Source organism: Phanerochaete carnosa (assembly GCF_000300595.1).
Source record: "Phanerochaete carnosa HHB-10118-sp unplaced genomic scaffold PHACAscaffold_3, whole genome shotgun sequence".
In the NCBI taxonomy this organism is placed as follows: domain Eukaryota; kingdom Fungi; phylum Basidiomycota; class Agaricomycetes; order Polyporales; family Phanerochaetaceae; genus Phanerochaete; species Phanerochaete carnosa.
The window spans coordinates 3,286,845-3,312,661 of NW_006767630.1; the positions used below are offsets into that span (position 1 = coordinate 3,286,845).

The following is a 25,817-nucleotide window of genomic DNA, read 5'->3' on the forward strand; positions in this document are numbered from 1 at the left end:
GGAGCTCATCGAATCTGGGTATCCCACCGACCCAAGTCAGCCATCTGGCAATCAATCCCAGTCGAGCGCACGCGCTTCCTATCGTCGTCAGACTTCTCGATGTCTGTCGGCCCCTTTCCTCGCGCGTATGACTACTTCGGTGACGGCAGCCCCTATCTCGTGGAGGCGCCGGGTCATGTCGACGGGCACATCAACGTCCTGGCGCGCACGTCGCGCGACGGCTCGTGGATCTTCCTCGGCGGCGACTCTGCGCACGACACGCGTCTGCTCACTGGCGAGAAAGAGGTTGCGTTTAAGATAGACGCAAGCGGACAATCACTTTGCGCGCATGAGCACAAGGACATCGCCATCGAGCACATCCGCAGGGTGGGCTCGTTGCTCAAGGTCCCAAAGGTCCATGTTCTGCTCGCTCATGATTGGGAGTGGTATGAGAACAAAGGCGGTGGCGCGTTTCTGCCTGGAGTTATTCCTCCCGCGTAGCGTACGGTGAGCGGCCTGTCATTGTTTTGATCGGACGGCCCCGGGGGGAAAGGTGAAGAGGGTTCTGCAGTAGCTCGGTACATAAACGGTCTGCTCTTTCCAGTAATTTTACACAGCTCGGGCGGATGTATGAGCGAAACTGAGGTAGTCGTCGAAGTCGTCGAAGGGTGGCACAACCGACGCACCGCGGTCGCCCGAAGCACTGCAGGCTGGAAATAAGGTATTTTTGCGACACTCAATACATCTATCCCGTTTTGTTTCATATTCCGCTACTTCTGAGTTCGCGTTTCTTCAATTATCTTCTCAGGCTCCTCTTTTTCGCTTGTTTATAAAGGCCCTACTTTCTCAGGCTCTTGACCTGAAGTGTACCTGGGAACTTCGCCGAGTGCTCAGCGCTCAGCGCTCATCGTTTGATGCGCCGCGGGGGAGTCCTGAAAGTCTTACAGCCGTACCTAGAATGATAGAGAACACGGAGTTCGAAAACTCCGCGGACGCTAGTGCGAACGAAGTGAGGCGCGTCCGCCGTCACCTGAGGCATTTGACCCGTCCGACAGCCCCACATCCCACGGTCAATAACTGCACGGGCACACCGCATTCTTCCCACTCTGTATTCATCGCTACACTCACTATGACAACATGTCTCTTGGAGGAGATATATATATATATATATCATATAAAGCTCTTCTTGTATATTACTAAGTATTATAATACATCTGCTAGTGAGGTTCACCCCATACAATCAGTTAAAAACGACGGGAAGAGTCTCGCGATGACCATGTGGGGAACGTCGGGCAGGTTAATTTACTCAGGTGACGGCGGGATTACTTGGGCGGACGCGTCTCACTTCGTTCGCACAGCATTGAAAGCTAGGCGACGGTCGCGAAGGCTAGTAAGCGACACACATTGTGAGCGTTGCCTCGTCCCGCTCCCTTCTACTAGTGTGCTCTATTACGGCAATCGCGCCATGTATGGCAAGAGGCCCTGCTTGGTCGTGGCCGATGATTGTCTACCACGCGCAGTACTGATTGGCGTATATGTATCCGGAGGTCCTAATCTTTGCACTGAGGGATCTGCCCTTGCCCTCCCATCCCGCGTCGTCCGTCGTGGCACGTCCCGCTGGATTTGACCGCAATGGTCGACTGGGAAAGCCCAGAGGTCATCCATACATGTCTTCAGGTTGCACATAAGTTCGACATGTACTTTGCCGGGATCTTCACGTTGAGTCATCCCAGCACTCGTCCTGTGTTAGCTGACATCGATACTGGGCCTCACCCAGATGGCACTTCATCACTACATTCAAACTTCTAGAGTGGCAGCTGTTGACGCGGAAAATAAAGTGGAAGTGGTCATACGTGAGTTTTCGCCTCCGCAGAAGACTAACGACAACTTAGGCGCAGTATCTAGGTGTATTACCTTGGAGCGCGATATTTGTTGCTTGGCATACAACTACCTTTGTGAGCTCACCTTCATAAGTCACATGCCTCGCTTTAACCTGTACACAGACATGAAGTGCTGCAGCCTGGTAAGTGTGACGTACATAATGAAGAATGCCGAACTAATAATTTGTTAGTCGCCACGAAGATTCTAGGTGTTCGTGCTTCTTACATGTCTAGGCGTCTCGCGGGCCACTGAACAGCCTCTGTAGATAACAGGCGCCGTAGTCTGCATCTTTGCAAGTGGGAATCTTCTCTTCAGGGTGTAAGGCCTTGCTATCCTTCAACTGGCAACCACAGGATGTGCTCACGACACGGTAGGATAGCAATATGGAGAGAGAACCGTATTGTTGTCACGTTCTTTGTTCTGCTCGGCATAGGACACTGGGCCGTGTTATTTGCAGGTACCAAGACCTTGCTTTTGGCCAGCCGGCAGCACACTGAATTTTCCGTTGTGATAAAGTGATGGTGCCCTCGGTAATTCGCAACCATGGCAATCCGAGCAAGGGCCCCAACGTCAATGTGAAGAACAAAACCGACGCTTCCGTGCCTTTCTTTCTCTACAGTGCGTCCCTCATTCAAGTCCCACGGCGTAATAGAGTGCGCTGATGGAATGGCGCGAAGCATTCTTGATGGACCTGCTCATCGTCATCATGACGGTCACTGGGCTGTCAAGGCACAGCGCCGCGCGTTCATCGCAGTTGTGGAGGATGTTGTATCGCCAAGGGATCATGTACTCTCTCGTGACGCTCGTCTTCCAGACTCCCACTCTCGTGCGTCCCGACCCTTACTCTGTCTTTCCCGCTGACCCCCTTCATGCCAGATTCTCGCATGGTACACAGCAAGCGGTGCGTCCGCGCCCCTTCCACTCTCGAGCACAGCTAACACGGAGCAACAGAATGCATGCTCGGCGTCTTCAGCAGCCCCGGGCTTGTCGCCAGCACCATAGCATCGTGCTACGCCGTAACCTCGCTCCTCGCCCTACCAGGCACAACAGAACCTGAGAGGTACGTTGTCCTTCCGGCTCGAGCGTCCCGTCTAATCTTTCTCATCTCCATAATGTTCGTGTTCCGCGCCATCACGGCTATAACAGATCAACTGTCTGCGAGAAGGCTAGCGTCGGCAAATCGCCGCCCGCGCGTGGATCCCAGTTGCTAACCACGAACATCAACTTGCCCATGTGCGTGTGCCTGTTGATTCTTGTTGCTCTAATAACTGACTTGCGCGCACTCGTGCCTGTCCCCGACGCGCAGAGGTGTGGAGAGCTCAGAGGCCCCATCGAGTCTCATAGCAACTATCCCGGAGATGCACATGCTTGAAGAGCGCGACCTCGGGATTGCCGAGTGCTCTGGTAGCCCCAGCCGGCACGAATGTGTAGTCTAGCATGGCGAAGAGGACAGACTGTAGCTTTTACCGGCACGCTCGTTGTCCTAGCATGTGTATATCGCGGACCTGCTGGTTCTTGTGGTGCCGCGGCGGGTTTAAAAGGCCCGTGCCAAAACGCGGCACCTGGCCTTGAGATTGTAAACGAGACGAAGTTTGTGATTAGGGCTTGTTTCAAGAGCCTGCCGCTTTGTCCAGGGTTGTGGCTGAAGACCGGGTCGGTCCTATTTGACGTGATGCTGAGCTTGAGCACCCTTGAACAGAACGGTAGGGAAGGATGCGGTAGCGAGCTATGCGTGGAGAGCAGCCCACAGAGCACACCAGCACCTCGGTTCAAATAAATACGATTTCAGTTCGATATAATCTTAAGAGTCGTCGGAAAGCCCGAGCAGTGGCCACGATGAAAAACGGGTGGGATTATACTGCTCACGATATTGCCAAGAGGAGCCAATCAGCTCTTCTATTTGGATGCTCCCCTCCGGCGAGCGTGTAATGGCCCAGTTGCTGCCTAGCAAGCCTGAACACATTACCATCTCGAGCGTCGGGCAATAGGCTGCAAGGAGCTTCGCAACCTCTCCCGATGGGTAGAACCACTCATCCTCAAGGTATTCCCACCGCTCTTCGGGGTAGCCGTCCTCGAAGAGCCGCATGGCCGCTGGAGACAACGACACCGGTACGTCAAGGTTCCAGGAGAAGTGTGAGAGATGGTGGAAGCGTCCGAGCCGCTGTGCGTACTCCCAGGTTGGATATGGCCAATTTGCGGGAGCTTCCTTCGATTGTCGATAGCTATCGCGGTACACTAGGGTAAGAGATTTGAGGTTGGGCAGTTTCTGTGCGACGTCGTCGATGATCTCAGGCTCGCCGTACGTGGTTCCGTCGAGCACGAGGTATTGCAGAGCAGAGCCCTCCAGCGCAGCGAGCAATTCGTCCACGATGAAGGACGGGATGCCGTATGTGAGCGAGATCTTGAGATGCGTGAGGGGTAAGTGATGGTCGGTGGCGAGTGATGCTGAGGTGAATAGGGTGACAAGGTCAGGCCATTCGTCACATTGCACGCCATCGATGGAAGCACGCTCCGTAGTGATAAGCGGATTCCAACTCTGTATGATCTCCGGCGGGGGAAGGATGCGTGGCGCATCACCCGAGCGAGTCAGCCATAACCAGCGAACGTTTGTCAGAGAGGGCATGAATGTCCACGCCGACGAGTCTAGAGCGCTGGAGGTCCATATGGTCAGGTTCGGGACGGCAGAAGCAGGGTGATGCGGCGTGGCCGAGCCTACGACTTTGCTGCACATGATCCGGAGATGTTCCAATTTCTGAAGAGCAATCACGTTCTCCCTCGCTGCTTCAGTGATCACCATGAATGACAGGGAAAGTCTCTTGATATTTGGGCAGCGGGCGATGAGGTCTTGGGCGTACAGAGCGACCGGCAAGAAAAATTTCGTGACGTTTTCATCGAACGGTTGCCAGCCCGCCGAGTTGCAGTACGCCTCCGACCAACCCGTGATGGACAGCGATTCGATGCACTGAGTGATATCGGGCCGCGACTGAAGAAAAGCGGCGTCTCGAATGAAACTGTCTCGCGCAGTCATTGCAAGGGACTGCACGTAGTCGAGAAATTCCGATGGGTTTTTACCATCCACTTCATCCCATTTGGGATCGAACTTTAGCTTCAGTATACGATCCTGCAGTGACACGAATACTCAGACTTCGGGAGCGACATTTGGACCAAAGAAAAGGCGTCGCACCTTATAGATATACGGTAGAGAGACCATCCTCAAGGGGCGACAGGCGGCCCCTAATCGCCTTGCGCCGTCCACGCCGCATGCTTCCATGATAATGTGCAGGAGCTCTGGAGGAAGATCCATAAGGCAAAGCATCTGAAACATGGGTTCGGGATTGGCCTCTATACACTCATTCACCTCCTCTAATCTCCAAGTGAGCCTTCAAGATTGGGTCAGTGGTACAGCCACGCACCATAAAGGCATTTAAAGGCCCCAATTGAGTACACCGTCAACCTCCACTTCTCTTCAAACTGCTTCAGCAGGTTATTCGGGTCGACACAGAAAGAATCGCTCATGAGAGGCTCCGGCGGGTCTCCCGGTAGCATGATAACCTCCCCAGAAGGGTCAAGCACGGGCACCTCCATCTCTGTACTGTGTTCAAGTAGCTCGTGAAGCTCTGCCGCGAATGCCATCCATCGCTTCTTGACAGACCGGTACCTGCATTCATGTCGGCCTGCGAGGTCCAGGATTCCCTGTGACGAGTCAAATCACACAATCTCATACAATACAGCATTTTAACCCACCGTGTGGAAACCCTTCATCATCTCATAGAAGCGCAGGACACGGTACTGTACGCCCCGCGCGCCACAGGGGTCATTACGCGGGTTGTAGGTCGTCCCCTGCCGAACTGTGAACGTGATAGACCTGTATATCCATTGATCTTCTTCCTTCTCGTAGAGCCTGACGGGATATTCGCCCTTATAGCGTCCTGAGAACGAGGGCGCGTGGGTAGGTTGTCAGTCGAAAGACAGACGGGACGCACGAGAATAGCTAGAGTAACGGAGAGTCTCCCTCTCATATTGCAAGATGTCCTCGTCGTCTGAATCCATAAGTGTCGGTGAAAGCCTTCAAGGGCCTAGAGTTTGTGCAGCCACGGTTGACATGTCATTGAGCGAAATCGAGGTGGTCGTGAAAGAGCGAACGACGCGGCCGGCGCTTCAATCCAGTACTATGGGCAGGAGAAATACATATATCTTTGTGGTGCTATGATACATTCACTCCTTTCTGCTTCATGAGCTACTACTTCTGAGTTGGCTTTTGCTTCAAAATTGCCTCAATCTCTGGCTTGATGCTTGCAATCATGTCCTGGGTAGTGTACTTCGGCTTCCAGCCAAGGGATCTCGAGTGTGTCGCACGAGCACGCGAGTTCGTACCTGAGTAGTTGCCATCATCCTGTCGTACACCTCATCAGCATCTTCGTTCCGCACGATCCCAAAAAACGCGTACCACAGAGCCGAAATACTTCACGAGCTCCTCATCCGTGAAGGTTGTTGGCTCAGGATCGTTAGTGAGACCAAGCGCTACCATGGCTTCGCCGATCCCCTTGGAAATGCCGTACCACGTGTGCTCGCCATTCTCGCCAAAGTAGTAGCCGCGAACTCCGTGATCAACGTTCTCGGGGCCCTTGGTGATAATCGCATCGTACAGGATGATGTATAGGTCCGCGACTGGTACGAGTCATCAGCTATATGCAGGGTTTCACGCATATTCCAGAGGTATACGTACCATCATCAATGTGGACGTCTGGCCAAAACGGAAGTCCTTTGCCTACCATGCCCGCCCGGCCGCGGGCGAGAGAAGCCTTGATGAGCATAGGGATCTGAATGGAGAACGGGTTCTGGATGCCTGCATCGACCAGCGGGTTCTTCTCGATGCCATAGATGGTACTAGGCAGAATAATGTAAGCCCTGAGGTAGCCTGTATCATATGGTGAATTTGTCGCGTGCATATTCAACCAGGGCGGGGGTACGTACCCTGCTTGTCGGCCTCGAAGATAGCATTGTCAACATCACGGTGCCGCGCGGTCGGCTTGATATTGGCGATCTGCTCGAAGTCCGAGTCATCGTAGATAACGTCGGTGGCTGCCATTCCCTTGGTCTCTTGGCCTTCGGTCAGGACTCCTGTGCCGGACTGCAGCAGATGCGTCAGTACACGGCTTTGAGACACGCCCCACCGGGACACATACGGTATGGATGAGAATAGGGAGATCGCCAAGCTTCGCATGGCGTTGTCTCAGGCCCTTAAAAATAGCCTGGATAGCGGGGAGGTCATCTGCGTCGGCCTGAAGCAACAAGACGGTCAGAATCGCTCAGGGGTCGCAAGAATGCGAGGGCGCACCAAGGAGAGAACAAGGTGCGCGTTCTCTGCGAGCTTCTCAACCAGTGCAGTATCTTTGTAGGAACCAACGACACTATGGACGCCAAACTGCTCGAGCTTTTTGGCTTTCTCCTCGCTGCGCACAAGCGCTGTGATATCGAAGGTGTTCGCGCTGGGGTGCGAGAGAAACCTGGAGAGGACGGAGCCTCCGATATAGCCTGCAGGACGTTCAGTAAATGATGGTCACTGCAAATCCGAAGACACGCACCAGTCGCGCCAATGACGAAGACTGGGGGTCTTTTCAGCCATTGTTCACGGAAGTTGTGGGTGAAGACTTGTGGGTTGCCGTCCACAGAGACGCATTTTTATGTGAAGCTTTCGACGGTGTCATGGAGTTGAGGATGAGTAAGTGGCCATCGATCCCCATATGAACAAGCGGGAGAGTCAGACGAGCGAGAGGTTTCCGAGTCTTGACGCGACGAGTCACTAGTCACTCCACACCCACGTCCCATTTCGGCAAGTAACGTTATAGCATCGCTTTTCACGGGATATCAAGAGCTCACTGCGTGTTCCTCGCGTACACATCCAGTCTGGCGACTCTGAATTGGTGAACAATATGGTTGCATCATCCAGCACATGCAATTTGTCTCCAAACGGATCTAGGTCCAGGATGGTGAGGCCGTCCGTTATATATCAGCAGCACAGGCGTGCAAGTCACATTTTCGATGGACATGTGCACTGCCCGCATGTTGGCAAGTACAAGGAGGACGAGCACGTTCGTAGAACATGTGTCCTTCCCAAGATGACCTGCGTCCATGCTTTATTGATGCTGGAGCGGCGCGAGAACAAAGGAAGTAGCGGCACAGCCTGATCTGTCTGGCTTTCCCTCCCTTACTCGCTCCTAAAGCATGAGGGTGGCAAGCTGTGCGTAACACTTTCCACACCGTATATCGTCGTACGATAGAGTAAGTACAATATATTACACATGATAGCGATATACTAGTGCCATGGGGACATAATCATCACAGATGAGTACGCCCTACACCAAACGACTGCCTTCTCGCGGCATCTCTTTTACAGAGTCCTTTCGGTCCAGCAGCTCACTGCCGCTCTCAAGACAAGCCAGGGTTCTCTCATCGTTCGTGGTCGCGAAGGCCATCGGGATCATGTTGTACTCGGAGGCCTCGAACTCCGAGAAGCCGAGCTGCGCAATGCTTTCCGCTTGTCCGAGCTCGCGCAGGTCGAAAAAGAGGCGGGTGAAGAGGATCCCGGTGAGCCTGCACAGGTTAGTTGCAGCACTAGACGAAACGCCGGGAGCGAGACGTACGAGCAGATGAAGGGTAGCAGGTACACTTGGCCCTGATAGGGTTCGTGTGTCAGACGAGGAATGGGAAATCAAGGCGGTGCGCTGACGTACCAAAGAATGATACACCAGAACTTCGGCAAGGTTCATGACCAGGGACGAACTGGCATACAAGATGGGCATTAGAAGGCTTGCACAGGTCGTGCAATGCAGAGCGATGCTGACAGGAAGTATACGGTTCCTGGATCACGTTGTTGAGATCTCGAACAGAAGATGTGGGGCGTATACGACTCACCATCACGGATGAGTGTGCTGGCGAAGGGAGTGCGCATATTAACGTCGGCGGCAGTGGCGTAAGTCCGCCATGTCTTCCTCAAGGTGACTGCCAGAACGATCGCGTCGGCAAGGATTGTAGGAAGCCGAGCCGCGATTACCGCTGTCGAACAAGTTAATGACGATCACGAAAACAAGTCGCGTGTACCGACGAACTCCTAGAAACGACGTTGTTAGGGAGTGGCGAACACCATTCCTGTCAAGACTCGCGTACTTGTTGCGCAACTGGTTCGAGAGCGGAAGGACTGAGATGCATCCTGCGAACGGCAAGTCGGTGGTTGCCGCTTGGCTCATGCTAAAGAGAAACTTATAGAGGCCCTCTCAGCACCAGCGGCATGAATACATAGTAATTGACAGGGACTTACAATGTTGACGCCGACCTGGATCATATCGAGAGAAAACACGAGCAAAGCCATGGTGATGCGCCATGGTCCAAGCGCATACACTCGCACTGCCGAGCATACTGAAAGAAATTAGATAAACTCGCATGCAGAAAGGGTAGGGCATACCGGCGAACAGGACCATTAGCAATATAGACAGAACTTGCGTCGCAAGTATGAGAGCACTGCATCTAGAAGGCGAGGCAATGAGTGAGACACAACTAGGTCAAGTGCCATAACTGACCCCTAGCAGGAAAGCATAAGCATGGTGACAGAAGTAGGAGACGATGAGAGACCTACTCGCCGATAATCTGACAACAAGTCGATGATGCCGTATGCCAGGACGCTGTACCTATTCAGAGCGAACAGGATAGTCATCTTAGAAGGCTTGCGCCTCCACACGAAATCCAGTTCCATCCCCAGAGTGATGATATGGTCGTACAAGACCAACGCTAGCAGTGACGGTCAACTACAGTGCGGCAAAGATTGGCGCAAATTTCCACGTACCCATTATTGCCATGCTAACATAGCTTTGTACGATACTGGGCTTTCATATGAGCACCGCGATCAGACAGTGGGAAAAAGAGAAGGGTCTCACGCTCCATCCGCAAATGTATTGATGTCGTCCAACACAATGGTCGAGGGGGCTTCGAACATCCTTCATGCGAGGCGGTAAGATGTGGCTAGGGAATCGCGAGTCAGATGTCAGCACCTAGAGTCCCTTATGACCAATCTCTTGCCGCCGAGGTTGATATCGGGCCCTAGGTTCATTCACCGAGGAGGACGCAGAGTCCGATCGACTGCACGGAGAGCGGCTTTATGGGGCGCACTCGGGATCGTGGAGACGCGCCATGAGGAGCTGCCATTAGGGCTTCTGCGATGCTGTGCGGAGGCACCAGTGCGCACGAGGAACGGGGCAGCGTCGAGAACCCTAACCTTCCCATCGAGTCGAGAACGCCTGAGATAACCCTTTCCGCCCCCCCTCAGCAGCATCGCCTCGAAGCTGATGGAGTCGATGCGGCATGCCCAACGGCATGCTCGGCGTGAGCACACACTGTACTCAGCGGGAGGGAATGAAGCAGCCAGAAGCTTTATGGCAGTGAAGGTTGCTCCGTCTCGAGATGGAAACTACTAAGCAAGCGGAGCGGAGAGATGCGACATATGGGAAAACAAGGGCCGCTCCCGGATGACATTTGAAAGATTCTCAGGCTGCCAACCCATCCTAATAGCGCCGAGAACAGGGTATGTGTAGCGTTGGTGTACGGCCGATGGGAAAGGAAAGCATGACCAAAAACTGGTCACGGATCAAGGCAGAGATTTCTGTCCCAGCCAATCTGTATGTTTGTGGATGTTGATCGATACTAATCATCGTACGAACGGGTGTAGAGACCGATCCCAAAAATAAGGCGTGTCGGGCGTCGTAACAGATGCTGACCACAGTTCAGGGCCATTCAGCGCGTGGAACGGCGCGCGCTTTGAAGTTCAGCAGAACGGGCGGTATGCGCGAGGTGGAGAGAAAGAGGTTGACGACGAGCGATGCCAGAACGAGGTCAGGGCACCGGGCTCGGGGCCCGGGGATTAAACAACGCAACCTCAGTGTCTCGTTATGTCCGTAGCGTTCGTGAGATCGAGAGTGAGAGATGTGGAGCAGCTTGCGTCGCCAGCCAGGTACCAGCAACCAGAGACGAGTAGAGCATCTGCGGCGGCCTGCCTTCACATCGCACGGGAGGCCTGGATAAGTGAAAATATGTAAGTCTTCACCGTTTGCGAGAAAGAGCACCCACACCCACCGTTGAATCGGTGGTATTTTACGTCAACCTAGGACAGGACCGACGTCAGCCACGACAGGAGAAGATCTCATTTGTCTCCATTAGCATACCCTCCACACTTGGCACAATTTATGAAGAGCAGCACGACGATGAGACAATCGTGGACATCAGCGTCGGTGGTCTCCTCGTCGTTTCACGCCGAGTGTTCAAGAAGCGCGCGAGTCGGGATGTCTTCGGCGACTCCCGGAAGTAGAGTGGACAAGTCCGCTTTTGGCAAACGAGAATGAACTTCTGCACTGTGACAATCCTCTCAAAGCTGAAAAGCTCGGCTTCATATCGCTGTTGTCTAATCCACCGTCTAAAACTCGGCATCTCATCCGCAGCTGCAGATCAGGCTGGCTCAAGGCTCTCATGATCCCTCGTCCTCTTTTGCTATTAACGACTTTGCGAAATATGAAAGTTACCTTAAGCTGTAGCTTTGCACATCCCTTCCTGGTCCTGCTCTCGTCCGCACAGACTATGCTCATCAAAATAGTATATTATCCTACCTTTCATACTCCCAATATTGCCGCCAATTACGAAAGTGAATCACCCTTGAAGTCTCGAGAAGTCTGTTCACCGCCTGAGGTTGCAGCTGACCAGACACACGAACGCGATCAACTACGTGCTGCACAGGCGAGCACGGCTATGTGTACCGCAGCTATGCAGATCCCTCACACATGAAAGGGACAATGAAGGTATGTATGAATCCTAGGAGCGCATGGTAAACACGAGGTCCCAGATCTCGGGGTTCTCGCCCCACTTGTCTGGACCTGCAGTAATCTCGTGCTGATAACTCGTTGCGCCTTACATCAGAGCCATAAAACAGAAGCGGGGTACGGTCCATCCCGCCTCGCTAACCGACTCCCAACCTCCGTTGTACCACCACCATTCCCACTGCTGCACACCCAGACGCTCTCTCAACGCTGTACCGTATATCTCTAATGCCTATAGCAGTATCCAAGATGGACTATTATGCCGTTCTTGAGCTCGAGAAGGGCGCCACCGAAGAGGAGATTCGGTCGGCATACAAAAAGCTGGTGCGTTGGCATGCCTCTCAGGTGTCGGGACCGGTCTCTGACACTCGGCTTAATCTACCTAGGCGCTGAAATGGCACCCTGACCGGCACCAAGACCACAAAGACGAAGCACAAGAGAAGTTCGTGGAGGTGCGGCCAATGTTTGATCTACGCTCGGCTAATGTGCTGAGCCTGTCGTTGTGCCGTACCTAGATCAAGGATGCGTATCTTCACTTGCTCGACGAATGTCGCCGGAAGCACAAGCGCAAGGGACGCAAAGCGAAGCCTCCTCCTCCTCCCAAGTCGACTGCTGAGTCTACACACTCGGCGAGTTCGATGGCGAGCTCCAGCTCTGCACGAAGCGAACACGGTGACAAGGCTCATCCGGCCACTTCGAAACCCCACCACGAGGATCACGACCGTCCGAAGCAGTGAGTGTCCATGCATGACCTTTCCGTCCGCATTATGTTCACACTGTCCGTACAGCCGCACGAAAGAGAAATCTCATCGTCCACCTGACCCACCACCGGCGAAGAAGCCGAGCAAGCTCTCGAAACAACCACCGTTGCGTCCGGATCGGGATGAACGTGGGAGCACCTCCCATCTGCGATCTCATCGTCACGACGCGTCCGACGACGAGTGCGTGTATCTCTTCTATTAACAGCATTGTTACCCCTAATCGTGGCCTGCAGGGACCATCCGCACAAGCGACACCGCACCACACACCACCACGAGACGGAAGACACCGATTTCGAGTTTGTCACCCACGCCGACCTGGGCACGCCCTTGCACGCCCTGCATCCCCGTGCGCGGGCAGAGGGGCACGACGCGGCGGAGGGCGACTGGGTCTTCGCGCTGCCTCTCACGCTCGAGGAGCTCTACGCGGGGGGCACGCAGCGGTACAGCGTGACGCGGACGCTGCGCGACGGGCACACGCAGCGCGTGCGGCTCGACGTGCGGGTCTCGCCGGGCTGGCGCGACGGCACGACGGTGCGCGTGCCCGGCGTCGGCAACGAGCGCGCGGACGGCACCTTCCAGGACATCGTCTTCGTCGTCGACCAGGCGCCGGACCCCGACTTCGCGCGCGCCGGCGACGACCTCGTGCTCGCCGTGCAGGTCCCCTGGCGCGAGCGCCGCCCGGAGTCGACCGCGTCGGACTGCACAGATGACGGCGGTGCCGCCGCCGCCGCGGTCCGGGAGGACCATGTCTATGTCAAGGCGCTCAACGGGAACGAGTACGCGCTGCCCATCCCGCGCTCGCTCGCCGCGGCTGCTGGCGGGTCGCGCATCGTCGGCGCGGGGATGCCCATTCGGAAACATGGCAAGATCGTAGGCAAGGGCGACCTCATCGTGAAGTGCGTCTTCCTGCGTTTTTCTTCTTCGTAGCCAAGCTGACGCGGGTCGGTGCCTGCAGATGGGACTTTATCTTCACCGAAGCCGAGAAGGGGATGCGGCTGCGGTGGCACGACCTCAAGAAAGTCATGCACTGGAAACTATGATGTGTATGCTCAGATATGTAGTATGCCACGTAGGTGTTTGTGCAATAGGACACTCTTTCTTCACTTTTTGCCACGGTACATCGGACGCGCGTGGACCGTCCAGGCCCCCATTTTGTAGCAGTAGCAGAGTCCCGCGGACTTATGTATCGCTAGCAACCTCCTGTTGGTAACTCGATATGTAATAATGTCGTTTGTTTCTATCATCGTTACAGGTGGTACCGTACATCAGTACAACATCGCGCTAGGTCTGTCACTGCAGCTACTACTCGAACACACAAGAAAACAAGGGGGCGACAGCAAGAAAAGGCTAGTAAGGCAACAACAAGGTGTCCCATGTATAGTCATGAAAAACATCGTGAATGGAGCAGGTCATGAATGGGTCGTAAAGACATACCACAATAAGCTTAGGGGCAGAAGAACGAAGCAAGCAGCGACTGGTCATACAAGAAAAAACACGAAAGCGAATTAAAACCAAAGGGGTCCATGATCTATAAGGTTCCACTCTAAAAAAAACCAAGCAAGCAAGCAAAGAGACAAAACGCAAGGGGGTCGCAGCACGAGCGCTACGAATCGCCCGACCCGCCATGCCTGTGATCCGGGTTCGCGACGAAGAGCGACGGCTTCGGCGCGAGGCCGTACGTCGAGCTGAGGCGCGTGCGCGCGGGGACCGGCCGCGGCGGCGAGTCCTGTAGCTGCAGCGACGCGCGGCGCTCGTACGCCTGCACGCGCTCGGAGACGACGCTCCCGCCCGGCGAGCGGCGCTGCGGGGGCGACGGCGGCGTGCGCCGCGGCGAGGGTGGCGCGTCGGGCGAGAGCACCATCGCCGCCGTCTCTGCGTGCGTCATGCCCACGGGCGAACGCACGAGCGCCTCTGCCGAGCTCTCGAGCACGAGGGCCAGCGCGTGCTGCTCGCCCTCCTCAGCCCGATGTGCCCGCGGACGCTCGCGGCCGCCGAACTCGCCTAGAGGGGGGAGACCGCCGCCGTCTGCGGAGCCGGCGGAGTGGGTCGTCGTCGTCGTCGTCGAGGAGACCTCGCGGCTGGGGCCGCCGCCGGTGATGCTGCCCCCGGTGCTGCCGCGTTGGGACGAGCCCGCGGTGGAGGCTTCCTTCTGCACGATCTGGTAGGAGGTGGCGACGCGCTCGAGCGCGGCCGAGTCTGCCGTGCGTGCGGTCTGGAGGGACGACGCGGAGCGGCCGTGGTGGTGCGTCGCGAGGCGCTGTTGCTGTTGTTGCTGCTGGGCGTGCACACCACCGCCGCTGCCGCTCTTGCGCTTCCCTTCTGGGCTGTCGGGCGAGGTGGAACGCATCGACTCCTCGATGGGCAGCAGCCGCGGCGGCTGGTTCGGGTCGCGGAACTCGAACGGCCGCTGCGCGCGGCTCGAGCTGCTCCCGCGACGGTCGAGGAGCGGCGCCTTGGCGAAGCGCGCCCACCAGCTGTTCGACCGCTTGACGAGCTGACCCTGCGGCGGCGGATTCGCGTCGATGATGGATGACGGGCGCCGGGGGGAGTGTGGTGGATCGTGGGAAGTCGACGACGATGAGGAGACGACCGCGGGGCTGCGTGGCATCGGAGCTGTCAGGGAAGATTCCGAGGATGTTGCGAGGTCCGTGAGAGTTGGCAGCGACGACCGCTCGGTGACAGGGGTCAGTCGTGTCAAGTCCAATGTCGCGGGGAGACGCAGGGATTGGAACTTCGGCAATGGAGGTGGGTCGCGTAGTGATGGGTACCCTCGAACCTCATCATCCTCGTCGTCACGGTAGACAGCATCCGAGTCGTACTTGAGAGATTCTACGTCGCAATCATCGAAGGGGTCAACGTAAGTGTAAGATGATTCCTGCCGTCCACCTCGGGGCCGGGAAGCGTTCAACGGTGGTGCAGGGTATGCAGAGACGCCGAAATCGTCTCTGTACGGGTCGAACGGACTCGTACGCTTCTCGTCCCAGATGGCAGCATCCAAGGTCGTTGCCTTGGACGCGGTGCTCGGTTCTCTTGACTTCAGGCTCCGTGTGCCCGCAGCCGCAGCACCTGCGGCGTACTCGATCATGGCGCCACCGACGGTACGCAGGGAGGCCAGAGAGTCATAAACCCTCTCGAGCGTCGGACGTCGCCCGAAAGCCCCTCCGCCGCTCGGGTTGCGACGAACATGGTGCCAGCCATCTTCGTCGAACTCGCGTGTGTCTTCGTCGGCGAGCATGTCGCGGCGTTCCTGCCGATCCTGGGCCGTGGCAAGTCCAGGCACGACCCTGCTCAGCCTATCCCGCACGGAGCGAACGACAGGCACGCGCGGCAGGCCCTTTTCTCGGGTGCCTGCCATGCCAGCGACCGGGATAGGGCGACGGCCGTACGAGCTTTCCTCGTCTGCAGAGTCGCTGAGGAGATGGAAGCTTTCCTGTGACCGGCGGCGTCTGATGTACCAAGTGGCGGCGGCGCCGCCTACCAGGAGGGCGAGAGCGCCGAAGGTGCTGGCCAGTGCGACTGTCGTGGTGTGGCTCTTCGCATCAGCACCTGTGGATGAAGGGTCCCCGCCATTTCCATTGCCGCCCCCATTGCCATTCCCGTTCCCATTCCCATTCCCATTACCGTTTCCGTTCCCATTGCCGTTCCCGTTTCCGCTACCTCCAGGGCCGCCCTGGTTGGGATTGCCCCCGCCGCCACCTCCTGCAGTAGTCGACGCACTCGGCGCGGGCCAGCCCGCAGTGGGGGGCAAAGCGGTGCCTGTCGTCGTTCCTGTCTGGCCAGGCACGGGCAGCGTCGTCGCCGTGGGGCTCGTGACGGCGGCCAGGGGCGTGTATGCAGTCTGGAACGCGCCCGAGGACAGGTCGAAGACGGCGAGAGACGCCGGTGCTGCGCCGTTCTGCGCGTAGCCTATGGGGGACAAGTTCGTTTCACCGTGTCAGGGACTGCCCCACGTTGCGCAAAGAATGGAAGAGACCCTACCGAAGCCCATGATAGCGGCAGTGCCCAGGCCGACGGCGAAGTGGTCGCGCCTGGGACCGAGCTGTGTAAGCGCACTGACGTTGGACCACACCATGGGAGACTGCGTCGTGTCGAGGACCCAGCCGTCGCTGAAGCTGTTCTGGAGGACCGCATCGGCACCGCCCTGGATGAGGACTTGACCTGAATCTAGGACGGTTGCTGCAAAGTTGCGACGCGGAGGAGGCACAGAGGAGGTAGACACGGATAGAGTGGACCAGGTGAGGCTGGATGGTTGCGTGAGATCGAGAGACCATATGGTGCTGAGGGGGATCAAAGACTCCTCTGACGGGGAATAGCCTCCAAAGACGAGCAATTTTCCGTCAGAGAGCACGGCAGACTGGTGGCCTGTAATGTCCGGAGGTCCGTTCGCAGAGGGAAGGAGAGTGAAGGATGGACCGTTCGGGTTGAAGACGTAGTGTTCAGAGAATGCACTGCCAGAGCCGTCTGCCTTTTCCCCTCCTACAATCCATACCATCCCAAGCGCCTCGACTGCAGAGTGGTACATCCTGCGCATCGGTTCATTGGCCCATGAGTCCGTCTCAAAGTCCCAGGTAGCGTTCGCTGAGCTTGGCACGTTGAGGAGCACCGCCGAGTCGTTCCTGTCAGGCAGCACTACGGGAGAGTTGGGACCAGGGTCTCCACCAAAGAGGAGGAGGGTGGAAGTGTTGAAGGGGGTGAGTGTATGCCATGCGACTGCCGGACCTTGCGAAGAAGAGCAGTTCTCGCAGCCCCCGACGTACTGGATGGGCGGCGAGGTGAGATCAAAAGAAGAGGCGAGGGACAAGGAGAGCAGGTCGTTGTTTGGCGGCGCAGAGCTGTAGGAGAAAGCGTTGTACGGGTCCGTTCGTCCGCCGTGTATATAGAGGGTATTTGCAACCAGGGCTACGGCTTGACCCCATCTGGAGCGGCGTCAGAGCCTATTTATCTGGCCAAGAAACAGGCGACGCGTTACCTCGGGATCGCTGAGTACTGGGACTGGGCGGCTGCGAGGTCGGGTACGAAGCAGAGGACGAGGAGCGACAAAGAGAGCATGGTGTTTATATATGAAAGAGGGCTACAGCGTCGAGGATGGATACATGGGCTGTGTGTTGTCGTGAAAAGCGTCGTGAAAGTGTCGTTAGGAAATGCGGAGGCCGCTGGGGCTGCCTGTGGAGCAGTTGGAGACGGGCATGCAGCGGTGTGAACTCGCGGTTGAACGATCTCCGCGCCCGCCCAGGCGCGCCTTTGTTTGGTCCTGTTAGTTTTCGGGGCCCAAGCTTGCCCTTTTCGGACGCGGCGCACCCAAAAGCGCCGCCGCGACGACGCTTGGAATATTAAATATTCTGTCCATGTCGGCCGCTTTGCCTTGCCCGCTTTGCTGATCTGAATCGGCGTGGTGCAATTACATAACGATGGTACGCTTTTACCGAGTTCGTGTGCGCTCTTGCGTCAACTTGACTCATTGGTCCATCAGTGCCAACTCCAAGGTAGCCTTGCCTTCAGAGGTTATCCCACACCAGTCAAATCGCTTCTTCACGCGTTCACCTGGCGCCCCCGTAAAACTTCTCTTCCAATCTCTAGGTCGAGGCGTGCGCATTACAGGGACGACTGTCCGTCCGTACGCCGTATGTCTTACCCCACGCTCCCTTTTCAAATGCCGTAACTGAGCCCTAAGATCGGCAAAGAGGTGTACGGCGCAGTCTCACGGACGAGGTGCCCGGGCGTGCGACTCGACACCGCCGTTGTCCGCATGTCTCCCGCCAAGTCGACGCCATCGCCGATCAGCCCGCCGCCCTGCCCAAAGCGATGCGTCCAGTGTCACCCACGACGCGGCCACTGGCGGGCTCATGCGGCATCCGCCCTATGCCCCATCCGTGCCACCTGCTCCCCCTCTTCCCCAACGCGTGGTCTCTCGCGCCGCCAATCACGTCGCGTACGAACGCAAGGTGTTCCTCAACATTTGTGGACAGACCCGAATACGTCGGGAGAGCCCTTTGGCTGCTTCCTGAGCGGTCCCGACGTCGGGATTCTCTCCACCTTACAGCGACTTTTTCTCCGCACAACGCCCTCGTCGACAGCCGTCTAACCACGGCTGCCGCCATCCAAGAACCCACAGTGGCTCCATCCCAAGTACGCACGGGCGCGCACGAACCGAGACCGATGACGCCACAGTGGGCCTGTGGTTCGACGCATGTGTCCTGACCCGTGTGCTGCCCTCTGGCGCGCGGCGGGAGAAGGCGATCGCAGCCGTGATACGGGGCTGTCCAGAACTCGCACTCGAACAGCTCTGCGTTGCCGCTGAGGAGTGTCCGGTCGGGCCTTTCGGGACACTCTTCTTATCTCGTGTGGCCGGGCTCGCCGACCGCAAGATTGTCGCAAGGAGTTGCAAGCCTTGGAACATCAACCGTGCATGCACCGCCGGTACGCCACCGTATCAATGTTGGAGGCGCGAGCGGGCACCGCGAGAGTTAGTGGCGGTAGGAAAAATTGGTAACTCATGCCCTGAGGCCCATTCACGTCGACTCGAGTTGCACCCTGACTCGCCTGATGCAGCGGCCGAGAGAAAGGGCGGGAGACGACGGACCCCGCCTCGCTCCATATCAGGAAATGTGCCGACGCGACACGTCAGTGACGATGCTCTGCACCACCTCTGCACCTGCTTTAATGTTCGGCAAGGCCCGCACAGACCTGAAGCTAAATATCAGGGCCTCAGCGGCAAGCACACCCGCCCATAAAGTGCGTTGCTCACCTAGGAGATAGTGGTTACGTTACACGCGCTCCGAGCTCGGTCCTACGGAAGGACAACCGAGCATGCAGCCGGGGCAGAAAATCTCGTGTCAAGGCCACAACATTCCCATACCGCTGTTCTGGCTGCACAGTCATGGGCGCGTGCGGTACTCTCCGTCAATCGGGGTATGTCTGAAGCCAGCCCTGCCGCTGCGGTATGAAATTGTGATAGGCTTGTTGCAGTGCCTCGCAACATTCGTACTACAGCATTCATATGTGTCTACACGATCACTGCGCCCCTGCGCTTGCTGCGGGAGACTATGCGCTGCTGGCAACGCTGCATCGCATTGTCGGGCACCGCGACGCCGCGCTTTTCGCTGGGTGGAGGGGGCACGCCGGCCCGAAGACGCTAGAAGACCTCGCCTTCCCCCTTAGCTGATGGCACTCCCCGGCTGTGACGCAAGCAACACTCGAGCCAGGCGACCTGCCCCGGCGTGGCTCGGCGCGGTTCCACTGTGATCTCTCGCTGGCACGTTTCTACAATTGCAACGCGCATGCCCACTTGCGGCGCGAGGATCGTCCACACGCCAGAACCGCCCGACAGAGCGTGCCCCCGTCAGCGCAGTCGAGGCCCGCTCTCCGCTGCTGTCTTTTTCTTTTTTTTTTTTTCCCACGAGAGCGGCGGCTCGTGTCGAGAACCAGGTCTCTGCCCCATCTGCAGGCAGCGTAGTGCCCATTTTGTCCCAAGCGCCCGAAGCACGTACGGGGCTGGTGACGGTGCACTTCTCCCGACGAGGACGTTGCACGCAATCTGTTGCACACTCGCGCCCCGTTTGATGCCGCACATGTGCCTCTGGCAGCAACTCCAATCGGCTGCAGCTGCTGCGTTGGCAGGGATGGCGGACATAGCAGCTGGTACCAAGTTAACAGACCACGGATTTTCGCGCCTAATCCACTGTTTGGTCTGTCGTCAGCCGCAGAGACTAAGCAGCTGGAGGCACGGCGTAAACGCACAGGATACAGTATGCCGCGTACACCGAGGCGGACAAGTGAATCCACCCGCCCATCACCGTCGAGTCGGTCGACACTGTCTGGATGCTTCACCGCCACGGAAAACAGGTCAATTCAGTCGTTAGTGTCTCAGGTTACCGAGACGACGTGCTAATGCCGAAGGGGACCCAAATGCCTGTTCTGAAGGGAGAACTCCTGGGTGTTGGTCAGCACGACGCACCGTCGGCGGTGAAGGGCGAGCGTAGCTGCTGCCCATGTCAGCAACAGCCGACGTTCACTTTGTCAGCCAGTACGTGACCAATGTCGAGAGCCCTTTTTTTACATAAGGATGTTGGCAAAGTAGCCGAGCTAGGGCGGGAAGCGCGCTGCGCGGCGTCTGCGGTGGATGGGCGTCTTGGAAAAAGCGGCACAGAGGCCAGAAGCCAGAGGCAAAGTTTGCGAGGTGGGTGAGTTGCTACCATCGGACGGCGGTTCCGGGGTCTGAGCTGCGGTACGCGCCGAGGTAGACGCGTGAGTGCATCCGGCAGAGGTTGTTGGGCATGCGTGGAACCCGATCCACCTTGTTCTCCACTGATTCAGTTGTGTACATATCGTGATCAGCTGGCTGCTGAGCGGCCTAAGCCCGACATGGGCAGAGCACCGCGGCCGCACTTCTCACAGCGAGCAGCTTCGCACATTCCCACTTCCGCTGTCCGGGTCGGAGCGCCTGAGAAGCAGAGGGCACCCCCGGCGCCAGAGAGCCTGCGCTGTCGAGGGCTCGTCAACCGCCCGCCGTGCGCGTTTCAGGCTAGGTACGACGGCTCGCGCGATCGCGTTCAAGAGAAGGTTAATTCCGAGTCCCAGCGTCCGATCACAGCTGGCTGATCCTCCGCAAAGCTGTCATCCTGAAACGCCCTGAGGATATGTTTTCCGTCGATCAGCGTCCGAATCCTGCCCAGGGCCGCTGCCACCAAGCCGCCCTCATCGGTCAATGGCACTCGCTCGGGCGCTTGTCTGTCCCCGAGGCAATGTCGAACCAAAGGTTCTCCATGTCCTTCGTCGATCGTACTGATACAGCGGACAATACATCGGTGTCTGTGAATGCTGTCATCCAAGGCGCAAACTTAGGCGCAGTTGATGGCCGCGATGTACTCCCTGGCTTCGTCGTTGTTGGCAGCCTCGAGAACCTGCGAAGCGCGAGCAGCAGGGCTCAGCGATACGAAGCACACACACACAGCCCAAAACGCCACAAACCTCAATGAGCCGCTTGACGTACTTCTCCATCGCCTCCTCCTTCAAAGTGCCCTTCACCTTGTTCCACGCATCCCTTCACAATATTTCAAGGTCAGCGAACCGTAAATCTCCCGAGCGATGCCGCCCGCCCGGTCTTCAAAGAGGCTCTCGCACACAGATCACCGTCGACCGCCCGTGAGTCGCCCAAGATTGAGTGGGAACGCATCCAGAGATTGCGCGGCATCGCTTCGTCCACACGACAAAAGCGGTACGCACCACTTGGCCTTCCCAACGAAATCCAGCAGGCCAGGGCGCGGGGTGTTGACATCGCCGACGGTGGCTACAAAACGCGTTCAGTCCCCCCTGGCCCCTCGTGTAACCGAAACGATTGCAACGCGCACCCTGCTTGTAGTAGCTGTAGAACTGCAGCAACGCGTCAGTTTCCATCAGCGCAAGCATGCAGCCTTGTACCCACGAAGAGCTGGTCCTCCTGTTTCGGCTGGATGGGCCCGTCTTTGGGGAGACCCTGGACAATTTTTACGGCATTGTCAAACTGGGCTTGCGACATGTTGGTGAGGATGGGAACACGAGATGGTGGTTGCTGGAGAAGATGCAGGCGTATGTCTGTGATCGACCCTGCTGTAATCTCATCGCCATCTTCCCCAACGCTTACGGAAATGGCAAGTCTCGCACCCGAGACGTTGAAGCTCAAGCCTCAGGCCTCAGGGTCGGCTGGCAGCAGCAGGGACAGGGATGGGTGGTGTTGCCAGTGTCAATAACGAGATCGTATGCTTAGCCTGATGATAGGATAAGGCGGAATGACACGAATACATGGGACCCGGCACTAGATAGTATCTCATGGCCGGAGGGCGGGTGCACATGCCGAATTCGAAGCAAAGTCCGCTGCGCCAGTCCGTGCGCCCTCCGCAGTCTTCTCCCAACCGTTTAACAACCCATGTCGTTCGTCCACGACGTGAGGGAAGGCGAACTCGCTGGACGAGCCGACGTCGAGCTACTACGTCGCGAGACCAGGGTGACCATGACGCCAGCGCCAGAATAAAACTCCGCCAACTCCGCCCCCGCCACTATTGAACAAGCATCGGGCTGATACCCATCGTCACCACTGGCCATAGCACACCTCGAGGCAACTGCAGCTCCCGCGCGACGCTGCACACACCTCCACCGCATCGCACACACGCCGCCAGCGACATGTCGTCCGCAACGTCCGCAACGTCTTCCCGCTCTGTGCCGCCTCCGTCGCACCAGGAGATCGCCCGCAAGCTGTCGGTGCACTCGATGGCCAAGCCGAACGTCAAGGTCCGCATGTTTTGCCCTAGTGTATCGCATGCTCGCTGTCTCATCTGGCCCTGCAGAAACCCCCAAATCCTGTCTCTGGTACCGAGTCAGACTCGGACTCTGTGTTTTCGCCGGAGGCTCTCTCGCCGCCAACGCACCCCGCCACCACGCTCTTTGCCGCCGGGGGCATGTCGCATCCTCCGCTTCAATCTATCGCTGAGCGAAGAACTGGCAGTGGCGAGGAGTCGGACGAAGACGAGGAGGATGAAGAGGGTGGATGGCATGTCGAGACTCGGGAGCAGGAGCTCGCTCGGGAGTCGCATGACGAGACTGTTCTCAAAACGGGTTACTTGTGGAAGAAGGGCGAGCGGCGAAAGGTACGTCACAGTAACTCATGTCAGGCATTCAATATTAACTGTTGAATCCAGACTTGGAAGAAGCGGTGGTTTGTCCTCCGTCCCGCCCATCTTGCCTTCTACAAAACGTCGGCCGAGTACAAGCTTCTCCGCCTTCTCGACCTCTCTGAAATTCACTCCTGCACACCCGTCCAGCTAAAGAAGCATGCGAACACATTCTGTATGATATCCCCCACCCGCACTTTCTACCTCCAGGCCGAGTCCTCACAGGCGGTGACCGGGTGGATGAAAGCCATTAATGATTCCCGGCAGATCCTATTGGCAACGTCGACCCAAAATACTACAACGACCGCCCCGATACCTATTCCTCGCTCCATGTCTCAGGGACCCCATCCGCAGGCGACTTCGCCGACGATGTCTCACTCGCATTCGCCGTACAATCACCACTTGACATCTTCTGAGTCAGAGGATAATTCGCCATCGAAGCCTCGGCCATACAGCACCGTGAATACGGTCCCATCCGGGTCAGCAGCGACAACAGCCGACGCCGCGTCGCCGCTGCGCCAGCCGGGGCCAGTAGACCCATCAAAGGTTATTCTGTCGGGGTACCTCATGAAGTGCGGCTCGCGACGGCACGTCTGGCACAACCGGTGGTTCGTCCTCAGCGGGGACAGGCTGGTATATTCGCGTAGCCACATGGTGCGTTCTAGCCTGACTCATGCCGATAGAGTTCATCATCCCTGACGTTTTGCACCCCTTTCTTCGCTTCCATGCTGCTCTTGCTGTGTTCCCATGACACACGCCTCGACCCGCCGAGCAGGACACGAAGCCGCATCGTTCGATTCCCCTCGCACAGATCCTCGACGCCCTCGAATACGACCTGCCCGCTGGCCGGCACCACCCAGGCTCGCAGACGGTGTCCCCGCCGCACCCGTCACACGGCGGGGAGGAGCACGACAACGCGGCAGGCAAACACACGTTCAAGATCGTCACCACGAAGCGGACGCTATTGCTCTGCGCGCCAAGCGAAGAGGAAGAGATCAAGTGGCTCAGTGCGGTGCGGGCGCTCATAGCACGACGATCGGTGGTCCCCGGCGATTCGGCGGCGGCGCCTGGCGCTGCCTCTCCGTCGGTCCCTGCTGGTTCTATCGGTGCCGCATCTGCGAGGACGGCGGCGCTTGCGATGCCACCACATACCCCGACCGCGGCGTCTCTCGACGCGCAGGCGGCTCACCTCTCTGCACACGTCCACCACGCTTCGGGTGCTTCTGGCAGCAGCGGCGGCGGCGGGGGGAGCTCCGTGAACAGCGGAACGCTCGGGGCGTCGTCGGCCGCGAGCATGTCGACGTCGGGGACTGCGACTGCGAGCGTCGCAGGAGCGGCTTCGACGCATCGACGGAAGGACTCGTTCGCGCGACGGCTGAGCCTGAGTGGCGCGAGCGGGTTCCTGGGCACGAGCCTGCACTCACCGACGACACCGGCGGGCGTGTCCCAGGAGGCGTAATAGCCTTTTCGTCTGCGGGCCCGTCGCGCCGAGAACGCCCGGGGGCGGACGAGCGAACGACGAGAGGGACGGGGCCCATCGTCGGCGGCAATCTAGCCTTACTGGGAGGGGGGGTTGTGGGGAATGCGGCGCTCGTGGGATCGTGGTGCACTGCTTGTCGATATCTGGCGGGAGGGCATCATCATCTGCTTCCGCGCAGGGGAACGTGGCCCAGCTTCTCTCGGACGGTCGGACATGCGGTGTTGCGTCCTCGCCTGGTTCTTTTCCGCCATACTTACCTTGGATCGGGGACGCCCATTTCCGCTAGCTGGATTCGTATACGGTTCTACATAATAGGGTTTTTGACCTGCAATCTGCTCAGCCTGTCTCCGTGGCATGGAGCATTCCTCCGTCTGTTTTTTTTTTCTGGTTTCTGGCTCAAGTTGTGCTAGTGCAGCTGGCGATGGCGTGACCGCCGCATGCAGTACGTTGGTATGGGTTGCATAATTGTATTGTAAGTACTCGCGACAGATTATATGAAATGGTGGATCTTCGGAGGATGGGGATGGCAATAGCGGGACCCAAGACGGGGCTGGATATCCGCGTATCTCGTGCTTCGTATCTCTCCGCAGCTGGAGGCGTGGCTGGGGTGGGTGGGGAGGCTATTTATTGCCTAGGCCAGTGGGCGACTGCCTTTTGTGCGCTAGGGCCGGGGCTCGGGCTGTCGAACGTGTGCTGCGCTTGCGACCATCAGCGGGAGGGCGGGTGTGCCAGCTGGGGTGGATCACGTTACAGTCGTGCCATTATGCCCAGCGATGGAACTGGGATCAGACAGAGTGAATGGGGGCGGCTGTCAGCGGGGTGGAGAGGGCGTGATAGGGTGACACTGATTGTGTCGCGAGCAGAAGAAGCCTGGTGGGATGCTTACCTCCGATTCGTCGTAGGTTTAGGTAACAGAAGCGGCGGTTGGCTCTACTGGGAAGTCGACAAGAGAGCAGCAGGCTTGGCCAAGCGAGAGCGAAAGCGAAATGGCGAGAATGCACTGGTGCCTGCTCGACACGGTTTCTTTTTCTTTTTCTTCTCCTCCTTCTTTCCAGCGCCAGGGTGGCCGGGGCTTCGCTGCTTGGCACCCTTTCCTACAAGCTCGAGGCGGATGTTCTTGTCGTTCTTGTCGTCGTGGAATGGAAAGCGCGGTGATGAAGGAGGCGAGCCAGTGAGAGACGCCCGATAAGACGCGTTGTGATGGGTGAGTGTTCTA

The 25,817-nt window shown here is 57.6% G+C and overlaps 7 protein-coding genes across 7 annotated transcripts; 2 read left to right on the plus strand and 5 right to left on the minus strand.

Moving 5' to 3' along the window:
• Window positions 1–24: 24 nt before the first annotated feature.
• Window positions 25–480, plus strand: PHACADRAFT_90578 (uncharacterized protein; the record flags this gene model as incomplete). The annotated part of the gene is made up of 1 exon (XM_007393741.1): window positions 25–480. A coding segment is annotated over one exon (456 nt), but the record flags the coding sequence as incomplete, so codon positions are not given.
• Window positions 481–2,731: 2,251 nt separating this feature from the next.
• Window positions 2,732–5,910, minus strand: PHACADRAFT_207305 (uncharacterized protein; the record flags this gene model as incomplete). Its single annotated transcript, XM_007393742.1, has 5 exons — window positions 2,732–4,981; window positions 5,045–5,223; window positions 5,274–5,553; window positions 5,605–5,789; window positions 5,844–5,910. The coding sequence occupies 5 exons, from the start codon at window positions 5,908–5,910 to the stop codon at window positions 3,662–3,664; spliced, it is 2,031 nt and encodes a 676-aa protein (XP_007393804.1). The 3' UTR covers window positions 2,732–3,661.
• A 190-nt stretch (window positions 5,911–6,100) lies between these two features.
• Window positions 6,101–9,229, minus strand: PHACADRAFT_193612 (uncharacterized protein; the record flags this gene model as incomplete). Its single annotated transcript, XM_007393743.1, has 15 exons — window positions 6,101–6,253; window positions 6,308–6,528; window positions 6,587–6,778; window positions 6,835–6,991; window positions 7,047–7,142; window positions 7,199–7,395; window positions 7,446–7,466; window positions 8,282–8,454; window positions 8,505–8,536; window positions 8,595–8,643; window positions 8,706–8,721; window positions 8,776–8,916; window positions 8,962–8,971; window positions 9,028–9,108; window positions 9,179–9,229. 15 exons carry the CDS (start codon window positions 9,227–9,229, stop codon window positions 6,101–6,103), a joined length of 1,590 nt encoding a protein of 529 aa, XP_007393805.1.
• Window positions 9,230–11,876: 2,647 nt separating this feature from the next.
• Window positions 11,877–17,594, minus strand: PHACADRAFT_252854 (uncharacterized protein). Its single transcript, XM_007393744.1, has 8 exons — window positions 17,448–17,594; window positions 16,457–17,394; window positions 13,434–16,384; window positions 12,712–13,374; window positions 12,506–12,658; window positions 12,233–12,450; window positions 12,104–12,169; window positions 11,877–12,041 (listed from the first exon to the last, which is right to left on the minus strand). Exons 1-3 carry the CDS (start codon window positions 17,525–17,527, stop codon window positions 14,082–14,084), a joined length of 3,321 nt encoding a protein of 1,106 aa, XP_007393806.1. The 5' UTR covers window positions 17,528–17,594; the 3' UTR covers window positions 11,877–12,041; window positions 12,104–12,169; window positions 12,233–12,450; window positions 12,506–12,658; window positions 12,712–13,374; window positions 13,434–14,081.
• Window positions 17,595–21,315: 3,721 nt separating this feature from the next.
• Window positions 21,316–21,992, minus strand: PHACADRAFT_193616 (uncharacterized protein; the record flags this gene model as incomplete). The annotated part of the gene is made up of 5 exons (XM_007393745.1): window positions 21,316–21,378; window positions 21,446–21,518; window positions 21,701–21,764; window positions 21,826–21,847; window positions 21,900–21,992. The coding sequence occupies 5 exons, from the start codon at window positions 21,990–21,992 to the stop codon at window positions 21,316–21,318; spliced, it is 315 nt and encodes a 104-aa protein (XP_007393807.1).
• A 252-nt stretch (window positions 21,993–22,244) lies between these two features.
• PHACADRAFT_252858 (uncharacterized protein) lies at window positions 22,245–25,109 on the plus strand. Its single transcript, XM_007393746.1, has 4 exons — window positions 22,245–22,741; window positions 22,799–23,097; window positions 23,149–23,775; window positions 23,897–25,109. The coding sequence occupies exons 2-4, from the start codon at window positions 22,909–22,911 to the stop codon at window positions 24,578–24,580; spliced, it is 1,500 nt and encodes a 499-aa protein (XP_007393808.1). The 5' UTR covers window positions 22,245–22,741; window positions 22,799–22,908; the 3' UTR covers window positions 24,581–25,109.
• A 64-nt stretch (window positions 25,110–25,173) lies between these two features.
• Window positions 25,174–25,815, minus strand: PHACADRAFT_171771 (uncharacterized protein; the record flags this gene model as incomplete). Its single annotated transcript, XM_007393747.1, has 2 exons — window positions 25,174–25,380; window positions 25,488–25,815. A coding segment is annotated over one exon (310 nt), but the record flags the coding sequence as incomplete, so codon positions are not given.
• Between the last annotated feature and the right edge of the window lie 2 nt (window positions 25,816–25,817).

Excerpts from the sequence above, each read along its gene's own strand:
- PHACADRAFT_252854 (XM_007393744.1), bottom strand. The coding sequence starts at position 17,527 with ATGCTCTCTTTGTCGCTCCTCGTCCTCTGCTTCGTACCCGACCTCGCA. Across the intron at positions 17,395-17,447 it reads CAGTACTCAGCGATCCCGAG|ATGGGGTCAAGCCGTAGCCC; the intron begins GTAACGCGTCGC and ends ACGCCGCTCCAG. Across the intron at positions 16,385-16,456 it reads TGCCGCTATCATGGGCTTCG|GCTACGCGCAGAACGGCGCA; the intron begins GTAGGGTCTCTT and ends TGTCCCCCATAG.
- PHACADRAFT_252858 (XM_007393746.1), top strand. The coding sequence starts at position 22,909 with ATGTCGCATCCTCCGCTTCAATCTATCGCTGAGCGAAGAACTGGCAGT. Across the intron at positions 23,098-23,148 it reads AGAAGGGCGAGCGGCGAAAG|ACTTGGAAGAAGCGGTGGTT; the intron begins GTACGTCACAGT and ends TGTTGAATCCAG. Across the intron at positions 23,776-23,896 it reads TATATTCGCGTAGCCACATG|GACACGAAGCCGCATCGTTC; the intron begins GTGCGTTCTAGC and ends CCCGCCGAGCAG.